A 14,317-nucleotide genomic window follows, 5' to 3' on the forward strand; every position below is an offset into this window, starting at 1 on the left:
TTCCTGGGCTATGCATTTCAAATGTCAATGTTGTCATTGGTAATTCACCCTTACGTTATTTTTATTCATGTTAAATTAGTTCATTTAAAATTATTGCGTGGTTACGCCCATAAGAAAATAGAAATATTATGTGTACAAGACATCATGAACGAACTTAATCAAATGTATAAATCCGATGATGATTGTGATAATTCTATGCCAAAACAGTGAGCTCAAGCCCAGAAATGATGTCTCAGTGGAAGCATACACTTGAGTAAAACAAGGCAATTTTGCTACATGAGATTGATCTGGGTCCTGATGCTCTTTCGAGAAAAGTAGAGGAGTTCAAGAGCATTTCGCATGCCACAGAACACTCCTACCCTGCTTTAGTTATGTCTGGTGAAGATAGTATACCAGTAACTCAATCTCAGCATTATAAGATGATTCTCTTGGTGGAAACTTTGTGAAGATGCGTGTACAGTGATGATGAATACATATTATGATAGCGAATCTATTGAAGAGGCAGAAACCTCAGCCCCTCCGGAGTCATCACCCGTTGACCTGATAGCAGAGAAGCTCAATGAGAAATGAAAATGCTTGAGGTATCTGTGTATTGTACTTAATTTACAGTGTTCGTCAACCTTTCTTGCTCGCAGTGCTATCCTATTGCATTGCAAGCGCGGTGCTCGTTACCAGCTGCTGCTGAATGACTCTCTCGTGTTTAAGTGTAGCGTTACGTAGAAGGATTGTTTAACGCTTTATTTTTTGTGGTTTTTGTTGGATGTTTAGGAGTAGTTTATGATTGTTTTTTAAAATATTTTTTTATTTTTAAAGATATTAAAATAATATTTTTTAATTTTTAAAAATTATTTTTTACATTAAAACAATCTGAATAAAAAAAATTGAAGTGAAAAAAATTAAAAAAATTAATTTTTTTTTAAAACAAATAATATCTTACCTCTTAATAAATGTTGGTTAATTTAGTCTATAAATTTCATAGAAATTAAATGTGGGATTTTTCAACTTAAGGGACTTATTCAGTAGTTTCTTAAGAATATAGGGATTAAGTTAGAGACTAGTGTTTTTTTTTTTTTTAGTGTATTTATCGCTTGCTCATGTGCTCTTGGAAAGAAAATAAATTGATAAGATATAGTCCTCTTAATTTTTTATTAAACGCTAGACTCAGTCCGTGTATTTCTTTGAAATGTAATTTTCTACGCATCTTGCAAACTTGTAGTCCAAATTTTACGAATTTTGAATAAATGGGTAATTAATTCATGGTTGTTCAAGGTCCTGCTTAATTATAATTGCTATATAAAAAGAAAAAAACATCAAGAGTTTGGTCTAGTGAAATTTGGTGAACTCCTTGCTTGTTCAACCGCTTGAGTTCAAATATTAAATTATATTTATATTGCGAATAGTAAAGAGTTTTTAAATTCTCTTATTTTAAAGTAAATATCCTATAATTAACAAATCAAACGTTTTGGTTTTAGAAGGTGTTTGTTTTTTTAGTGGCACATTATTTTTAAAAAAAAATTAATTTTTTAATTAATTTTTTTTTAGTGTTTTAGATTAATGTTGATGTCTAAAATATACTTCCATACAAAAAAAATATTTTGAAAAATAATTATTAACACAATATAACTACAATAATAACTGCAATATTGCTAGATTCTAAAACCTTAACTAAAGAAAATCATCAATAACATTATAAAAATTCTAGTAAGTTAGTAACCTTTTCTTTTTTAATGTGTTCTGAAAATATATTCCGCATCGAATTAATATTTTTTAAATATTTTAATATATTTGTATCAAAAATAAAAGAAAAATCTAAGATAAAATAATTTTTTTAATATATTTTTAAATAAAATCATTTTAAACAACATTTTACACCATCACATTAATCACACCAGCTTTGATATCATCACCCCAATTAACGAGAAATTAATAAATAATCGGCTGCACAACACATGCAGTGGACCAAATAACTTGCAAGAAAAAAATAAGGGTAGTTGAATCTTGAAGGGTTGAAACGTTGGTCCAAGATGGTAGGTGCCGCGTGTGGCCAGGCGTTCATTCATTCAAACATTTGATTCGAAAAGCTAAAGAAATAATATAGAAATTCATTTAAAAAATAAGTTAATTTTATATTTTCAGTTTTGTATTTGTCCTTTTCTCTTACGAGACCAACAAAATCTTCTGTTTTTGACAACTAAAACTACAAAATGAAAAACGGAAACCTCGTTTTACCTTGGAGTTACTGTTAGAATAGAAATAAAAGAAACTGAGATTTGCAACTATAAATAGCAGCTTGTGCTTCTTACCAAAGGCGCACTTGGCAGAGATTCAAAGCCTTGGCTACTGTTGTTTCTGTCTTCTCTCCAGTTCCTTCCTACCCCATTGAGTTGATTTGAAGGGTAGCTAATAATCTTGTTTATTGTTTCTTAACCCTCAGTACTTGCTATGTGTTTGTGATTGGGGTGGTAGTATTTTATGTTAGCAGATCTGTATTCAATTTTATTTATTTTATTTTCAGGTAAGGAAAAGAAAAGAGATTTTGAATGGCGCGCAAGAAGATCAGAGAGTACGACTCTAAGAGATTGTTGAAGGAGCATTTCAAGAGGCTTTCTGGACGCGATTTGCCCATCAAATCTGCTCAAGTAAGTCTCTCACACTCGGCCCCTTAATCTCTTCTTTAAATCAATCGATTAATTGCCTAGAAAGATGATACAAAAGATGATATTCGATGCATGGATGGATGGGTTTTTTGTGGCTTGATCAAAAATGCTTCTACAAATTATTAAATCCGTTTAAAAACACAAATTCCCATAATAGATATGCTGCAAATGTTACATTTTTTCCCTTTTTGTTTTGTTATATTTTAGGTGACGGAATCGACTGATTTCAATGAGTTAGCAGAGAAAGAACCGTGGCTGTCATCAGCAAAACTGGTTGTAAAACCTGACATGCTGTTTGGGAAACGTGGGAAGAGTGGCCTTGTTGCTTTAAATCTGGATCTGGATCAAGTTGCTGATTTTGTCCAACAACGTCTTGGCAAAGAGGTCGAAATGGGCGGATGCAAAGGACCTATAACGACATTCATCATTGAACCCTTTATCCCCCACGACCAAGAGTTCTATCTAAACATCGTCTCGGAGAGACTTGGGTGCAGCATCAGCTTTTCCGAATGCGGAGGGATTGAAATTGAAGAGAATTGGGATAAAGTACTGTTGATACATGGAAATTTTAGATCAACTGTCTTGTTCTAGTTTCTTACTTTACTGCTTCATAACTTACAATGTGATTTGTGGTTGTTGGACAGGTTAAAACTATATTTGTTCCAACAGGGGCAACGTTTACGTCTGAAGTTTGTGCTCCACTTGTTGCGACCATTCCTTTGGAGGTAAACATTTACGTCGAGAAAGTGGTCTTTCTCCCCTGATTTTTCCTACTGCAGTGTAGAAAGGATGCTATTGAAATAGACAATCATGTTTTCTTTCTGTTTATTTTTGTATTTGTCATTTGTGCATATTTGGTTTAGGCTTTTATTCTGGATATGGAATCATTGACTCAGATTTTTTTTCTTCCATCCAGATAAAAGGAGAGATTGAGGAGTTCATTCAATCGGCTTTTGCTCTTTTTCAAGGTATGTCAATGATCTTTGATGAATGCATGTCATATTTAATTCTAATATATCTTTCTTTGACTATTAGAGTTTTATTTTGACTTCTTAATCTTTTATTGTTAGATCTTGACTTCACTTTCCTAGAGATGAATCCTTTCACCTTGGTTGATGGAAAGCCCTATCCTTTGGATATGAGAGGCGAGCTGGACGACACTGCGGCATTTAAAAACTTCAAAAAGTACTTTCATTTGCTTAACTGAACCCTTAATTGTTTTTTTTTAATTAATAAGACTTAATAGTGTTTTATGGAAGTATTGAGAATTGGAGTGAATCGATTAATCCACTTCATTCAAAACCTGAAATTGTTGAAAATACAGGCACAAGACAAAGCATAGATAAAAGTGTATAAAACCAAGTGTTTTAGCACTAGTGATATGATGCTCTAATTTATTGAACACATGCCTTGCCATCTTCATCATCATCACCATCATCGTACCCAGCTTCATTCTTTTGCAGGTGGGGGAACATTGAATTTCCAATGCCATTTGGAAGAGTTATGAGCTCTACAGAAAGCTTTGTTCATGGCCTAGATGAAAAGGTAATGTTCTAGATTGATAGATGCCTTGACCTATACTGTGCTTGAAATCTGTTTTCATATTTACCTGTTTGTTTCTGCATTTTAAAAGCGTTTTTGAAAAAAATTGAATTTGTTTTATTTTTTTATTAACTTCAAATTAATATGTTTTTAATGTTTTCAAATTATTTTGATGTACTGATGTCAAAAATGATTTTTAAAAAAAAAAAAAAAAATCATTAGCATGCATTTTGGCACGAAAAGTTATTTGAAAAGCAACCGTAACCACACTGTCCAAACGAGTTAACTGCCTTAATTTCTTTTCTCTCTCTCATTGCTCCTGGATCCTCAGTTATGCATAGACTGAAATAGTTAGGATTCACAAACATATTTCATTGTCAAGATTTTGGTTATTCCTTGGCCTCAGAGATCCAGGAAGGCTTTTTGGTGGTGTTTAAGATTTCCATTTAGAATGTTATGATGTTTATGGTTCTTTTCCTTTAATATTCTTTCAGACAAGTGCATCTTTGAAATTCACGGTATTGAATCCAGAGGGGCGAATTTGGACTATGGTGGCTGGAGGAGGTGCAAGTGTCATCTATGCTGATACGGTATGGCTATAGATGTTTGGGTTGCAGGATTGCTAGAAATCCTGTCAATGTTGTTTTTTTTTTTATGCAATTGCTTCTTATATCAATTAATTGTTGCTGATCAGGTCGGAGATCTTGGCTATGCTTCTGAACTTGGGAACTATGCAGAATATAGTGGAGCCCCCAATGAAGATGAGGTGTTGCAGTATGCCAGAGTTGTAATTGATGTAAGGACTTTTTCTATCCACTCTTTTGCTGTCATCCTTTTAATTTTTTGAAAAGTTAATGCTAACCAATCTTAGAAAAAGATTAGGAGAATATTTTCTGAAGCTCATAAACCCTCAGATCTGTGTTCTGTATTTCATCTTGGCTTCACAAATAATTTCATTACATCTCAACAGTGTGCAACTTCTAATCCTGATGGCCACAAGAGAGCCCTTGTAATTGGAGGAGGAATTGCTAACTTTACTGATGTTGCTGCTACATTTAATGGCATAATTCGAGCCCTGAAGGAGAAGGTGAGTTAGTTTGGCTAGCATTTTCTTATGTTCATTCTTCTTTCATTCCCAATTTTAATGGCAACACAAATGCAATGCCAGATTTCCCTGCATCTACTTAAAAATCCAAAACTTCAGCTGCAATAGGAATTCTAACTCTTCTTCTACAAAGTCGAGACATTTTCCTCTAAAATCTGTCTGTAATTCAAATCTTTTATTGCAAAGAGAAAAGTTTTCACACCAATGAAGAACATAATGAATTTCTAGACTTGTGTTAAACATTAGGATCTTATGTTAAACAGGGTTTGGACTGAACTGCTATGAATCCCTTTAAAATCTCATTTTTTAATTGTACTGATGATAATTGGGAATTGTATTTTGTTTATCAGGAATCGAAGCTGAAAGCAGCAAGGATGAATATATATGTGAGGAGAGGAGGTCCTAATTACCAGAGGGGCCTTGCGAAAATGAGGGCACTTGGAGAGGAAATTGGAATCCCAATTGAGGTACTGAAGTGTGGAAAATTTCCTTAACCTTCTCCTTCATTGCACTTAAATAAGTAGAGCAGCATCGCAAGAAGTAGTATCAACTGACATTTATTCTTGTTTCTACGTTATCTCATAGGTCTATGGCCCGGAAGCAACAATGACTGGCATATGCAAACAGGCAATCGAGTGCATCACTGCAGCTGCATAAGTTAATCAACTCTGGGAATCAATTTGTTTTCTGCCGGCAGTTTCTTGCTCCAAGTTTCTAGTTTTCATTAGATCTTAACACTATTTTCTTTCTACTAAATCCCTCTATATAAAGGTAGCTATAGCAGACCAGATAAGGCTTTGCCAAAATGAAAATGTAATCTCTGACCTGATGGTGAATGCTGTTTCCATAATAAAGAGCTGCTTATTTCTCTGTTTACTACCGATCTACTGTTTTTCTAGCAGCGTTGGAATAAACTCTTGAACAATGGACTGCAACTTTTTACTATGTTTCTGTAAATGCCAACGTTGAAGTGGATAGCGTGTACTAGACTGTTCATGCATTAATTTGTAATTGTTAGGGTAATCAAGGGCATGCATGTCCTTTTATATTAATTTAATATCATTTAATTTTAAAAAGTTGTTGACTTTTACGGCACCTATTGCATAAAATTCTCTTTTTTGTTTTTTTAGTTTAACATGGATGTCGGGCCAGTTTACACGTATATTAATTAATTTTATAGATTTTAAAATTAACAACATATAAGTCTTCAGTGATTATTATATAAATAATCTCTTTTGTTATTTCGTTGAATGCATAGTCGTCTCCTCTTCCTTCCAATACAACACATGTTAACAATTTATTTAAAGATTTCTTGTTGATTGGTTTTTTTTTTTTCTACCTCAAAAATTATGGCTTGTCTTTATTGTTCTCAAAAAGATAAAAGATAAATAAAAATTTAATTCATTAACATATTTATAAATTCATAAATCTTCAATCAAAACTCTACTTCCATCTAACTTTAAAAAAGTTAATTTGAATTAACATGTAAGAATATAATTATAATTTAAAGTTATTTTAATTTAAAAAAGAATATATATATATATATATATATATATATATATATATAATGGAGTCTAAAAAGGTATTATCAAACCCATAATTAGTGGAATGTATTTGGTGCCCATCAAGTTATAATTGTTTTTCGTTGGTCCATGACATTGGACTAATGAAGTTGATAACGTGCTTAAACTAGTGGTAAGTGATGCATGAGGCTCTTATAATTGTGAGTAATGAGAATATTATAGTGATTATAATTTAAAATATTTTTTATTTAGAAATATTTTAAAATAGTATTTTTTAAAAAAATTATTTTTGACATTAAAATCAAAATAATATGAAAACATTAAAAAATTAATTTTAAATATTTTTTTAATTTTTAATAAATATGATTTGAATTGCGTTCTTAAATACTGCTTAATAAAATAACAAACATAAACAATTTTTTTAGTGTACAGAACACATGGAAGAACGCACAGGGTATGATTTTTAGATTGTTTTTTATGTATTAATATAAAAATATTAAAAAAATTATTTTAATATATTTTTAAATAAAAAATATTTTAAAAATAATTTTTACTAAATTTACAAAGTGAATTTTGAAGTGAATTTTATGGGAGAGCAGTTTGTTGTTAAATGTTAATTTAGGCATGTCATACGCAGAAATGAAAGAAACCATTTGTCATGGACTTGGGTGAAGTTATAATGATATTAATGTTGAAATAACTTTGAGGTGTCAAATTGATAAATATCAGTATATCCTATACTGATTATATGTAATGGCAATTTTGAGATGATTGATTCTTTCACTCAAAATGGTTTGAACATGAAGGTATTGTATGTGAGTTGTTGACCAAAATCTATGTTTTTATGTTTCTGTGAGTCCTTTAAATTCAGTTAATATAGGTAAAAATACGTTATTTTCAGATGATTTGCTGTAAAGGATAGATGATACTATGCTTGACAATCCATTTGTTAATCAATATAGATTTGACAATTTTGAGCCTACTGATAATGAGGATAATGCTACGTTAGAACCGAATATGATGATATTGATGATGATGAAATCATACCTCTTGTTCCTAAATTTCGAGATGTTTCTAGGTCTAGTTTTATTATTTCTAATGATCAAACACTTAGCTTTAGATGTATGCTAGAAGGGTCTGAGTTTAGGGTTTGACAAATATTTAGTAGTAAAAATAAATTGGTTAATGTAGTTGAACAATGACACATTGCATATTCATTTGAATATCGAGTCCAATAGTTGAACTCGACATTTGTTCAATTACTATTGTTACTTTAAATTTTTGTTGTCATCACAAAATAAACAAAAGTTTTTCATTGAATAACAGTTATGTTTGTGGGAACATCTTCATGTGAGAAAATCCCAGATAACCTGATTATCGTCTATGATTGTCCAGACAATAGGGGTTACATTTTATCTCTCACTCGATTGCAGGCATTGCAATGTTATTTAACAATTATATGTATTTATATTGTGTAATTATAACTTTAAAAAATTTAATTAAACTAACATATTTTTAATGTTAGGCGGTGTGCTGATAGAGTGTTTGAAAATAATCCAACACATGTATAGACATTTTATCGGAGCGAGCTAGACAAATAATATTCTATTCAAGTATTTTTTGAATTATTTGTATAATAAAAATCATTACACTTTACCGAATTATTATTGTTTAATATTTAAAATACTAATATTCTACGAGTCATGTGGACACCTTACTTGGAGGAAAGATTGGCAATTGCTCCACCTGTTTGCACTACCAGGATGGAAATATAGACATCAGTGGTCCTACTGATTTTTTTTAGATGGTTAAGCTTCATTGCTCAGACCGGATAATGTGATAGTTCAACTACACACAACACATTCCAATCGATATTGAAAAGAGTGATGCATTGCTTGTCATAACTTGTCAGGGTAAAAATGATGATTACGACTGATTAAGGCGACATAAAGCATGTGTTGCATAGTGGGATGCACAGAGGAATGGAATATTTGCATATTTGCATCATGTGATTACAAATAAGGAGTACATGATTTGGCACATGAGTATTACACTTTAGGTCATTACTCTGAATCTCATCCAAGTTTCACCATCTAAATACATGCAATATGAGCAACTTGCCCATCGAATTGGATGACTATGTTGCAGAGGACAAGGCCATTGAGGTAAGTGCAAGAGTTGGATCCAATCATGATATTAATGACCTCAAATCATCAAGTAGGAGTAAATAGATAGATAGATAATTTATGTGTATATATTTTAAAATTACTTGAATATTGTATCATTTCATTATTTTTTATTCATTTAAAATGTACATCTATTTTTCCCATTCCTGGAGCTACTTTGCGATTATGAAATTTTAAAATTTATTGAGTTTAGTTAGAATTTGTTGATTATGGTTATTATATTTTTTTGCAAGTTTTTTTAAAGCGGGACAAAATTTTAAGTATAGTTCCTAATATGGTAATCTTTTTCCAAATTTTATAAAAATTATAAATTTCTTAACTCTCTAATAATCTAATAATCATAAAGTAAATTAAATTTTAGAATAAAAAAATTATTATTTTATATTTTTTTCAGTCTTAAAACACCAAAAATTCCCAAAACTAGATAATAGCTAAAATGATCAATCCATTTTGGCTAGCGTCCGACCGTTTTCTGAAATGTCTAGTTATTTCTCAAAACGGTCGGCAAATTGATGTCGTGATTGAGAATCGTGATATTTGATTAAATATTGCGATTCAGAACCGTGACAAAATTATAATTGATGTCATTGTTTACAACCGTGACATTTAGTCAGATGTTGCTCGTTTAAACCGCAACATCCTCAAATTATGCTATTTTACCAAAAAAAATCATCTTGTGTTATTTCGCCATTTATTTTTATTTTTTATGCTAATTACTCAATTTATCCCATATTATAAGGAATATTTTATTGGAAGGATAGTTGACTAGAAATAAAACTAGTAGTTTAATTAGAGTCCGTTTAATATTGTAGTAGCGACTATTTTTCAAAATATTTTTTACTTTAAAATACATTAAAATAATATTTTATTTTGAATTTATTTTTAATATCAACACATCAAAACAATCTAAAAACATTAAAATAATTTGAAGCAAAAAAATATGAGTTTTCCAAAAGCACAACCACATCATGTTGCCAAACAAGTTATTAGTATGGTATATACCTTTTTTGTATACCTATTTAGAGTATGTAAAACTATAAGATTGTATTTATTTAGTTTTTTTATAGTAAGGAACAGATACAAGAGACAATAATATATTTAATTGAAAAAAAGGAAAACTTAAAATAAATATATCTATAAAACAATTTTTTAGATAATTTTTATAATTTCAAAACATGAAATATAGTGAAACATGTTTAAAATTTCTATTGTTTTTGTCTTTTCTATCCTGAAACAATAATCAAATTCTACTTAAATAAAATAAAAAAAACTTATTTTTAAAAAATAAATAACTAATAAGTTTTGTTTTATTTTTGTAAACCTAAACAAAATGGGTTATAGAACAAATATCACGACTCGATTTCTGGATCCATGACCGACACATATGTAAGGTTCCCCTTTAGGGTTCCATACCTATGCAAACCCGAACTTACATACAAACTTTTTCATTTTATAAACAAAATAGAGTTCCACAAAACATGATAACATAATTAGCTCCATAAAATAAATTATCTTAATATAAGAGTTAATTCAAATATCGTGATTGTGGAACACTAACTAGACGTAAAAAAAAGTATTAATTACAATCAAAAGAGTAGGTTTTAAAGATCCAACAAAAGTGACCTGCTAACAAGCTATAAGCTTAAAAAAGATAAATAATGAGATGACGAGTTCAACAACTCAGTAAGTAGATAACATTTAATATACATACACGAGGTAATACAATAATAAAGAACACACACACACAATATATGGCTTTAAGTTCTTACGAGAAAGTTTATTAAATAGACCATAATGAGAATATCATAAAGTAAGGCTCGTCAGAAAATCAAAATACAATAAGCATGATGCTCTGCATTATAGGATGATCAATCACCACAGGTTGGTGATTCCTCCGATCAAATAGGGTTAAGATATGATATACACAAAAACTAACACTAACTTGTTAGCATGAGTATTATGATTGACATATTATATGTTCATAACAGTCACATAGACAAATTTATATTTCAATACTCAACTCATGACATTAATCAAATGAGTAGTTAACAATTCAGAAGTACATAATAGTTTATATCAAAGATTCAATTACAATATATGATCATGTTTAATCATAAACAATGAATAAATAACAATATAAGAATTATCAAAAGGCACAATTAATTTCATATTAACAATTCAAGTATTTATACTAATCCTCTAGCATATGGAAATTATCCACTCACCTGACTCAAAAGGTACAAATAACACGGAAGCAGGTATTGAAAGCAATCCTATTGATATCCTGCATGTAGAATATCAGAATTATCCGAATACAAAAGAAGACATACTAAAAAATAACTCGAAAAGAATGTACAATCTATTTAATACACTTAACTCAATGTCTAACTCATAGCCCTATATATTTATGAACCAAACTGGTTTTTTTTTTCAAAAACCAAAAAATCAAACGGTTTCCTAAATCTAATTCAAAAGAAAACAAATCATAAAACTTGATAATTATTCACCAATAAATCTCAATTATTAGTCAAACTAATATGAAAAGCTAAAATTACTTCCAAATTTATAAGGGTTAAAATTATAATTTTTTTAAATTAGAAGATCAAACTGAAATTTTAGCATTTTTAACCTCAATACTATACTATCCAAATTTCCAGCGAGGGATTTTCACAATTTCTCAATATCCTTACACCCAACACATCAATTAAATCAATTAATCTCAAAATCATTATTCCTAACAAAATCATCTAAAATTAAACTAACCGTAACAATTAATTCAAAACATTTCAATCAACTCATCAATTAAACCCAAAACATAATTAAACCCAAAACATAATCTTCAACAAATTCAAAATCATATTCAAATTTTATAGTTGGATTTTTGATAGAAAATTAAACTTATGTTGACTTTTTTTCCGCACTCCAAGCCGATTCGCTACTCAAATTCATCAAATCCCACTCTAAAGACACTTAAAATTGCGTTTTAAGTTTTGGATTATATTTTATTTTTTTTCTTATTAATTTAGGATTTTACCTTTATTGTTTTTTTTATGATCGGTTGTTTTCTAGGTATTTAAGGATGAGAAATGTATTTAAACCTATATTTTCATATTTTTAAGAGACTTTGATTGGATAAAAATTGTTTCATATTTTTTCATATTTTTTGCACCAGGGCTTGTAGCCCAGCGGCAGAGGCAAGGTTTCCTGGGTTCGAGTCCTAGCGTGCACGCTTGTCACCCCTGCGGTGTCTTACATGCCTACTGGGCTTGCAGGGTGTTCAGTGGGTCCGGGGATTAGTTGTGGTGCGTGTAAGCTGGCCCGGACACCCCGAGTTACCAAAAAATAAAAAAAAACTGTAGATTTTTACAATGTTGGCTGTGTTTTTATTTGGTCCAAGGGTTTAGACTTGTGTTAAACTCAAATCCATAGCTTTATTTGCGTCATATTTTTTTAATTTTTGACTATTAATAAATTGTTGTGGGGTGGAAAGATTAATAAGAAATAATTATTGTTATTAAACTTGATACAGTCTAATTAGTCAACCTAATAATCCACTAATTTAGTGTTTAATTCTTATTAGATTTTATTTCTAAACAATTTAAAAATTAACTTATGAAAATCAGTTAATTTAGTTGACTTGTTTAAACTTTGACGAGATCTACCGAGTAAATATCAATGTTTTTTAAAAAATTATTTTATAAAACCACATCATTTTATTTTTGAAACCATGTTTCGGATGGATTTGAATTCACCCATATTGAACATCAGGTAAATCCGTGACCTCGGGACCGAATTTGTACCTGTTCCTTTAACTATGGCGCGAACAAGAGTAACCATCACTATCGACAACGTAATCCTGTCCTTGGATTGGTTAGGAGACTGGCACAGGAAAGAAAACAAATCACAAAGGTACAGTTTGTCGGCCAGGGAGGTTGGTCCACCATGGCTATTATGACCTGGAAAGGACCCACAAGCCCATCAAACAGCCCGTGTCATCAATCACTGGCCCATAGGAAATGATCTCACCGTCAAAAGATCCCACCGCCAAAAAGTTCTTTTCAACTATTCGTTTGCTCCTCCTGAAACAGTAAATATATGAAGCTCGTTTGAAAGTTTAATTGTGATGTTTTTTAAAATATTTTTTATTTTTTAAAAATTATTTTTAATACAACATATTAAAATAATCAAAAAAATTTAGAAAACATATTAATTTTAAATAAAAAAATAATTTCAAAATTTTAAAAAATGATCACTGGCCCATAGGAAATAATCTTATGTTTTTGATAATTTGATATAAGATATTTTTTAAAAATATTTTTTTATAATTTTTAAACTATCACATTTCAATTATTAAAAAATATTAATTTGATTTTTTTTCAATCAACTGTAATTTTAAAAAGCAAAAGGTAAAAATGAATCGTGCTTTTCAATATTGTTAATTACCTGATGCATTTTACTTTTTCTTTTTCCCCATTTGGAAGATTTAGTTATATGTAATTCATGACACAGTGTGCTATATCCTTCTTATCCTTTAGGCCTGAAAAGGCAAGCCCCAGATTATTCCAGGGACAAAAAAATATCATTTAGATAGGATGCATGCTGGACTAGCGAATCAATCCCCACTTGACAATTTGCATGTTTATTTTATTTTTTATATATATTTTAAAATTATTTTAATATAATAATATTAAAATAACTAGGGGAGCATAATTTTTTAATTTTATGGAATAAAATGGTTTTAAAAAATTCCATAACCACAGCAAGCAATAATGAACATATAACAAGGGCTACGGTTCCTTTTTCCAGGCCATCAAAATATACTCGAGTCTTGGGTTGATGTTAGTTTTTTAAAATATTTTTTTATATAAAAGTATTATTTTTTAAAAAAATTATTTTAAAATTTAGCATATTAATTTTTTTTAAAAAATAAAAAGCAATAAATTTAAAGAAAAAAATAAATATTTTTAAAAGACACGGATGCAATAACAAAACGTATCTGAAGAGCCTCGAGTATAGTTGTTGGAATTCCCTACCATTTATTTATTTGAGTGGAGATCAGTATCAGTGCATAAAATAATGATGGAATAGAGAATATTGAGTTTTTCCCAATGCGACAAAAATACTCTCGGGCTCGGGGTTCTCCTTTTAGCTATTGCTTCTCTTTTTTAAAAGATGCTCTCTCTCTCTCTCTTTGAAACGATGCGGTTTGATATTACATATTACAGTGGTAATTGTATTTTAAATATATTTTATTTAAAAATATATTAAAATAATATTATTGGTAATTATAATTATAATAAGAAA

The 14,317-nt window shown here is 30.0% G+C and overlaps 1 protein-coding gene across 1 annotated transcript; it reads left to right on the forward strand.

The window, feature by feature from the left end:
- Nucleotides 1–2,198: 2,198 nt before the first annotated feature.
- Nucleotides 2,199–6,180, forward strand: LOC133705954 (ATP-citrate synthase alpha chain protein 2). Its single transcript, XM_062131413.1, has 12 exons — nt 2,199–2,396; nt 2,516–2,639; nt 2,865–3,203; nt 3,302–3,382; nt 3,574–3,625; nt 3,728–3,842; nt 4,121–4,202; nt 4,694–4,789; nt 4,894–4,995; nt 5,170–5,286; nt 5,655–5,771; nt 5,890–6,180. Exons 2-12 carry the CDS (start codon nt 2,541–2,543, stop codon nt 5,959–5,961), a joined length of 1,272 nt encoding a protein of 423 aa, XP_061987397.1. The 5' UTR covers nt 2,199–2,396; nt 2,516–2,540; the 3' UTR covers nt 5,962–6,180.
- The last annotated feature ends 8,137 nt before the right edge of the window (nt 6,181–14,317 follow it).

Source organism: Populus nigra, chromosome 10 (assembly GCF_951802175.1).
Source record: "Populus nigra chromosome 10, ddPopNigr1.1, whole genome shotgun sequence".
NCBI lineage: Eukaryota > Viridiplantae > Streptophyta > Magnoliopsida > Malpighiales > Salicaceae > Populus > Populus nigra.